Raw genomic sequence first — 7,875 nt, 5'->3', positions numbered from 1 at the left:
CTAAAGCCCCCACTGCCAGCGGGACCTGCTCACACCCCAGACGTGAAAGGCGATGAGGTGGTAACGCCAAACATGGAGCTACTGGTCCCACTGCTGGTGGTCAGGGTCATAGCTGCAAAGGCCGAGGTGATGGCTGCAAAAAAGGAGGAAACATGGATCATTGTCTAACCCCATAGACAAAATAATTTTGAAATGGATCAAAGACCTGAATGTAAGTCATGAAACCATAAAACACTTAGAAAACAACAGGAAAAAATCTCTTGGACACAAACATGAGTGCCTTCATGAACATATCTTCCCAGGCAAGGGAAAGGAAAGCAAAAATGAACAAATAGGACCATATCAAACTTTAAAGCTTCTGTACAGTACAGAAAACCATCAATAGAACAAAAGGTCATCCTCCAGTATGGGAGAATATATTCATAAATGACAGATCCGATAAAGGGTTGACATCCAAAATATAGAAAGAGCTAACACACCTCAACAAACAAAAAGCAAATAATCCAATTAAAAAATGGGCAGGGGAGCTGAACAGACAGGTCTCCAAAGAAGAAATTCAGATGGCCAATAGACACATGAAAAGATGGGCCACATTGCTTCTCATCAGAGAAATGTAAATTAAAACCACAATGAGATATCACCTCACACCAGTAAGGACAGCTACCATCCAAAACAAGCAACAACAAATGTTGGCGAGGTTGTGGAGAAAGGAGAACCCTCCTACACTGTTTGTGGGAATGTAAATTTGTTCTACCATTGTGGAAAGCAATATGGAGGTGCCTCAAAAAGCTCAAAAAGGAAATACCATTTGACCCAGGAATATCACTCCAAGGAATTTCCACTAAGAATACAACAGCCCAGTTTGAAAAAGACAGATACACCCCTATGTTTATCGCAGCACTGTTTACAACAGCCAAGAAAAAGAAAAAACCTATGTGTCCACCAGTAGATGAATGGATAAAAAAGATGTGATACATATGCACAATGGAATATAATTCAGCCATAAGAAGAAAACAAATTCTACCATTTGAAACAACATAGATGTAGCTGGAGGGTAATATGCTCAGTGAAATAAGCCAGGTGGAGAAGGACAAGTACCACATGATTTCACTCATCTCTGGAGTATAAGAACAAAGGAAAAACTGAAGGAACAAAACAGCAGCAGAATCACAGAGCCCAAGAATGGACTAACAGTTACCAAAGGGAAAGGGACTGAGGAGGATGGGTGGGAAGGGAGGGATAAGGGCAGGGAAAAAGAAACGGGGCATTATGATTAGCATACATAATGTGGGGGTGAATGGGGGGGGCTAGGCTACACAGAGAAGACAAGTAGTGACTGTACAGCATCTTACTAGGCTGACGGACAGGGACACTAATGGGGTTTGTGTGGGGTACTTGGGGAAGGGGAGAACCAAGTAAACTTACTGTTTTTCAGGTAATTGTAGATAGATACCAAAAAACGAAAAAAAATTTTAAAGGCTATGAATGATCTTCCTTTCTGCCTGTCTGTTAATGTCATTTTACCCCAGTTTCCTTTTTAAACCTCTAGCCACACCAGCCTCTTCTCTGCTCATGAAAACATAAGCTCATCTCTGCCTTCGGGCCTTTGCTCTTGTGCCTGCAATGTCCTCACCCCCAGCTGCTGTCCCTGCTCCCATCTCTGGAACTGCGGCGAAGGCCTCAGGTTTCTACTGTCTCTAAAAGGCTGCCGCTGTCTAACTAAATAGCTCATCCAGTCATGAGTTAAACTGCTACCTGGTACTGTTTATGGATAACTTCTGTGATAACATCTAAATTTTCAACAGAGGGTACAGCTCCAGAAGCGAAGACTGTCTCACCACTTAAAACAGTGCCTTGCACTGCAGACCGAGCCCATTCCAAATCTCACCTGCAATCTCAGACGTGTCCTGAGGTGTCCTGGCCACGTGGATGGTAGAGGGTGTGCTCTGGCCAGCTGCACCCAGGGAGTCTGGATTCAAGGATCCCCAGAAAGGGTTCTTGAGACCAGTTCTCCCAGTCCGTCCTGACCCAAATCTGAATGAGCCAGTGGTGGAGCTGTTGTGGGGGGCAGCCATACTGATCACAAAACCTCCACTGCCAGCGGGCCCTGCTGACACCCTGGACGTGAAGGGCGTTAACGTAGTGCCACCGAACACTGAGGTACTGGTCCCGCTGGTGGTGGTCAGGGTCATAGCTGCAAAGGCCGAGGTGATGGCTGCAAAATAGGAAGAAACATGGATCATTGTCTAATGCATAGACAAAAGTAAATTTGAAATGGATCAAAGACCTGAATCTAAGCCATGAAACCATAAAACTCTTAGAGAAAGACAGGCAAAAATCTCTTGGACATAAACATGAGCGTCTTCTTCTTGAACGTCTCTCTTCAGGCAAAGGAAACAAAAGCAAAAATGAACAAATGGGACTATATCAAGCTTAAAAGCGTCTGTAAAGTAAAGAACACCATCAACACAACAAAAGGACATCCTACAGCATGGGAGAATATATTCATAAATGACAGATCTGGTTAAGGGTTGACATCCAAAATATACAATGAGCAAACAGCTCAACAAATAAAAAGCAAATATTCCAATTAAAAAATGGGCATGGGAGCTAAACAGACACTTCTCCAAAGAGGAAATTCAGATGGCCAATAGACACATGAAATCATGCATCATATTGCTTGTCATCAGAGAAATGCCAATAAAGACCACAATGAGATATCACCTCACACCAGTAAGGATCGCCGCCATCAAAAACACAAACAACAACAAACGTTGGTGAGGTTGTGGAGAAAGGGAAATCCTTCTACACTGTTGGTGGGAATGTAAATTCGTTTAACCTTTGTGAAAAGCAATATGGAGGTTACTCAAAAAGCTCAAAATAGAAATACATTTGACCGAGGAATTCCAAACCAACTAATTTACCCTAAGAATACAGCTGCCCAGTTTGAAAAAAGACAGATGCACCCCAATATTTGTCACAGTGCTATTTACAACAGCCAGGAAATGGAAACAAACTAAGTGTCTATCAGTAGACAAATGCATAAAAAAGATTTGATACATATGCACAATGGAATATAATTCACCTATAAGAAGAAAACAAATCCTAGCATTTGCAACAACATGGATGGAGCTAGAGGGTATTATGTTCTGTTAAATAAGTGAGGTGGAGAAAGACAAGTACCAAATGATTTCACTCATCTCTAGAGTATAAGAGCAAAGGAAAAACTGAAGGAACAAAACAGGACCACAATCACAGAACCCAAGAATGGACTAACAGTTACAAAACAGAAAGAGACTGAGGAGGATGGATGGGAAGGGAGGGATAAGGGCAGGGAAAAAGATAGGGGGCATTATGATTAGCATGTATAATGTGGGGGGGGCACGGGTAGGGCTAGGCTACACAGAGAAGACAAGTAGTGATTCTACAGCATGTTACTACACTGATGGACAGTGATTCTAATGGAGTCTGTGCGGGATACTTGGTGAAGGGGGGAGCCAAATAAACATAATGTTCTTAAGGTAATTGTAGTTTAACAAAAAAAAAACACCATTTTAAAGGGCCGTGAATGAAATTCCTTTCTGTCTGTTTCTTAATGTCATTTTATCCCACCTTCCTTTTTAAACCTCTAGCCACACTGGCTCTTCTCTGCTCATGAAAATATAAGCTCGTCTCTGCCGTGGCGCCTTTGCTCCTGTCCCAGAAAAGTCCTCAACTCCACCCGATGGCCCAGCTCCCAACTCTAGATTTGGGGCCATTGTCTCAGTTTCCTATTATCTCATGAAGGCTGCTGCTAAAAACCTAAATACCTCCTCTGGTGATGAGTTACACTGGTACCTGATTCTCTTTAAACATAACGTCTGTAACAACATCTAAATCTGGACCAGAGTGTACAGCTCCAAAGACGGAGACTATCTCAGCATTTAAAACAGCAACAGCCACTGCTGATGGAGCCCATTAGAAATCTCACCTGCAATACCAGACGTGTTCTGACTTGACCTGGCCATGTGGATGGGAGAGAATGTGCTCTGGCCAGCTGCACCCAGGGAGTCTGGATTCAAGGATCCCCAGAAAGGGTTCTTGAGACCAGTTCTCCCACTCCGTCCTGACGCAGAGCCAAATGCCCCAGTGGTGGAGCTGCTGTGGGGGGCAGCCACGCTTGTCCCAAAGCCCCCACTGCCAGTGGGGCCTGCTGACACCCTGGATGTGAAGGGCGCAGAGATGGTGCTGCCAAACCCTGATGTACTGGCCCCACAGCTGGTGGTCTGGGTCACTGCTCCAGAGCCGGAGGTGATGGCTGCAGAAAAGGAGGAAACATGGATCATTGTCTAACCCCATACACAAAAGTAAATTCAAAATTGATCGAACCCCTGAATGGAAGCCATGAAAACATAAAACTCTTAGAGAAGGACAGGCGAAAATATCTTGGACATAAACATGAGCGACTTCTTCGTGAACATATCTCTCCAGGGAAAGAAAAGCAAAAATGAACAAATGGGACTATATCAAGCTTAAAAGCTTCCGTTCAGTAAAGGGCACCATCAACAGAACAAAAGGGCATCCTCCAGTATGGGAGAATATATTCATAAATGACAGATCCGATGAAGGGTTGACATCCAAAATATAGAAAGAGCTAACACACCTCAACAAACAAAAAGCAAGTATTCCAATAAAAATGTGGGCAGGGGAGCTGAACAGGCAGTTGTCCAAAGAAGAAATTCAGGTGCCCAATAGACACATGAAAAGATGCACCACATGGCCTGTCATCAGAGAAATGCTAATTAAAAGCACAATCAGGTATCACCTCACACCAGTAAGGATCGCCACCATCCAAAAGAAAAACCACAACAAACGTTGGCAAGCATGTGGAGAGAGGGGAACCCTCCTACACTGTTGGTGGCAATGTAAATTCGTTCAACCTCCGTGCAAAGCAATGTGGAGGTTCCTCGAAGAGCTCAAAGTAGAAATACCATTTCACCCAGCAATACCGCTCCTAGGAATTTACCCTACGAATACAGCAGCCCGTTTTGAAAAAAGACAGATGTACCCCTATGATTATCGCAGCACTATTTACAACAGCCAAGAAATGGAAACAACCTACGTGTCCATCAGCAGATGAATGTATGCACAATGGAATATAATTCAGCCATAAGAAGAAAACAAATCCTACCGTCTGCAAGCACATGCTTGGAGCTAGAGGGTATTATGCTCAGTGAAATAAGCGAGGCGGAGAAAGACAAGTACCACATGATTTCACTCATCTCTGGAGTATAAGAACAAAGGAAAAACTGAAGGAACAAAACAGCAGCAGAATCACAGAGCCCAAGAATGGACTAACAGTTACCAAAGGGAAAGGGACTGAGGAGGATGGGTGGGAAGGGAGGGATAAGGGCAGGGAAAAAGAAACGGGGCATTATGATTAGCATACATAATGTGGGGGTGAATGGGGGGGGCTAGGCTACACAGAGAAGACAAGTAGTGACTGTACAGCATCTTACTAGGCTGACGGACAGGGACACTAATGGGGTTTGTGTGGGGTACTTGGGGAAGGGGAGAACCAAGTAAACTTACTGTTTTTCAGGTAATTGTAGATAGATACCAAAAAACGAAAAAAAATTTTAAAGGCTATGAATGATCTTCCTTTCTGCCTGTCTGTTAATGTCATTTTACCCCAGTTTCCTTTTTAAACCTCTAGCCACACCAGCCTCTTCTCTGCTCATGAAAACATAAGCTCATCTCTGCCTTCGGGCCTTTGCTCTTGTGCCTGCAATGTCCTCACCCCCAGCTGCTGTCCCTGCTCCCATCTCTGGAACTGCGGCGAAGGCCTCAGGTTTCTACTGTCTCTAAAAGGCTGCCGCTGTCTAACTAAATAGCTCATCCAGTCATGAGTTAAACTGCTACCTGGTACTGTTTATGGATAACTTCTGTGATAACATCTAAATTTTCAACAGAGGGTACAGCTCCAGAAGCGAAGACTGTCTCACCACTTAAAACAGTGCCTTGCACTGCAGACCGAGCCCATTCCAAATCTCACCTGCAATCTCAGACGTGTCCTGAGGTGTCCTGGCCACGTGGATGGTAGAGGGTGTGCTCTGGCCAGCTGCACCCAGGGAGTCTGGATTCAAGGATCCCCAGAAAGGGTTCTTGAGACCAGTTCTCCCAGTCCGTCCTGACCCAAATCTGAATGAGCCAGTGGTGGAGCTGTTGTGGGGGGCAGCCATACTGATCACAAAACCTCCACTGCCAGCGGGCCCTGCTGACACCCTGGACGTGAAGGGCGTTAACGTAGTGCCACCGAACACTGAGGTACTGGTCCCGCTGGTGGTGGTCAGGGTCATAGCTGCAAAGGCCGAGGTGATGGCTGCAAAATAGGAAGAAACATGGATCATTGTCTAATGCATAGACAAAAGTAAATTTGAAATGGATCAAAGACCTGAATCTAAGCCATGAAACCATAAAACTCTTAGAGAAAGACAGGCAAAAATCTCTTGGACATAAACATGAGCGTCTTCTTCTTGAACGTCTCTCTTCAGGCAAAGGAAACAAAAGCAAAAATGAACAAATGGGACTATATCAAGCTTAAAAGCGTCTGTAAAGTAAAGAACACCATCAACACAACAAAAGGACATCCTACAGCATGGGAGAATATATTCATAAATGACAGATCTGGTTAAGGGTTGACATCCAAAATATACAATGAGCAAACAGCTCAACAAATAAAAAGCAAATATTCCAATTAAAAAATGGGCATGGGAGCTAAACAGACACTTCTCCAAAGAGGAAATTCAGATGGCCAATAGACACATGAAATCATGCATCATATTGCTTGTCATCAGAGAAATGCCAATAAAGACCACAATGAGATATCACCTCACACCAGTAAGGATCGCCGCCATCAAAAACACAAACAACAACAAACGTTGGTGAGGTTGTGGAGAAAGGGAAATCCTTCTACACTGTTGGTGGGAATGTAAATTCGTTTAACCTTTGTGAAAAGCAATATGGAGGTTACTCAAAAAGCTCAAAATAGAAATACATTTGACCGAGGAATTCCAAACCAACTAATTTACCCTAAGAATACAGCTGCCCAGTTTGAAAAAAGACAGATGCACCCCAATATTTGTCACAGTGCTATTTACAACAGCCAGGAAATGGAAACAAACTAAGTGTCTATCAGTAGACAAATGCATAAAAAAGATTTGATACATATGCACAATGGAATATAATTCACCTATAAGAAGAAAACAAATCCTAGCATTTGCAACAACATGGATGGAGCTAGAGGGTATTATGTTCTGTTAAATAAGTGAGGTGGAGAAAGACAAGTACCAAATGATTTCACTCATCTCTAGAGTATAAGAGCAAAGGAAAAACTGAAGGAACAAAACAGGACCACAATCACAGAACCCAAGAATGGACTAACAGTTACAAAACAGAAAGAGACTGAGGAGGATGGATGGGAAGGGAGGGATAAGGGCAGGGAAAAAGATAGGGGGCATTATGATTAGCATGTATAATGTGGGGGGGGCACGGGTAGGGCTAGGCTACACAGAGAAGACAAGTAGTGATTCTACAGCATGTTACTACACTGATGGACAGTGATTCTAATGGAGTCTGTGCGGGATACTTGGTGAAGGGGGGAGCCAAATAAACATAATGTTCTTAAGGTAATTGTAGTTTAACAAAAAAAAAACACCATTTTAAAGGGCCGTGAATGAAATTCCTTTCTGTCTGTTTCTTAATGTCATTTTATCCCACCTTCCTTTTTAAACCTCTAGCCACACTGGCTCTTCTCTGCTCATGAAAATATAAGCTCGTCTCTGCCGTGGCGCCTTTGCTCCTGTCCCAGAAAAGTCCTCAACTCCACCCGATGGC

General features: G+C 43.6%; 1 protein-coding gene across 1 annotated transcript; it reads right to left on the bottom strand.

Annotated features, from left to right (window-relative positions):
• Positions 1-7,287, bottom strand: LOC130685050 (putative nuclear envelope pore membrane protein POM 121B). The gene is made up of 3 exons (XM_057508232.1): positions 6,035-7,287; positions 1,889-2,215; positions 1-133 (listed from the first exon to the last, which is right to left on the bottom strand). The coding sequence occupies exons 1-3, from the start codon at positions 6,387-6,389 to the stop codon at positions 30-32; spliced, it is 786 nt and encodes a 261-aa protein (XP_057364215.1). The 5' UTR covers positions 6,390-7,287; the 3' UTR covers positions 1-29.
• Between the last annotated feature and the right edge of the window lie 588 nt (positions 7,288-7,875).

The sequence above is a fragment of the Manis pentadactyla genome, chromosome 10, assembly GCF_030020395.1.
Source record: "Manis pentadactyla isolate mManPen7 chromosome 10, mManPen7.hap1, whole genome shotgun sequence".
Classification (NCBI taxonomy): domain Eukaryota; kingdom Metazoa; phylum Chordata; class Mammalia; order Pholidota; family Manidae; genus Manis; species Manis pentadactyla.
Note: the sequence above shows the minus strand (reverse complement) of the source record. Positions and strands in the feature narration are given on the sequence as shown.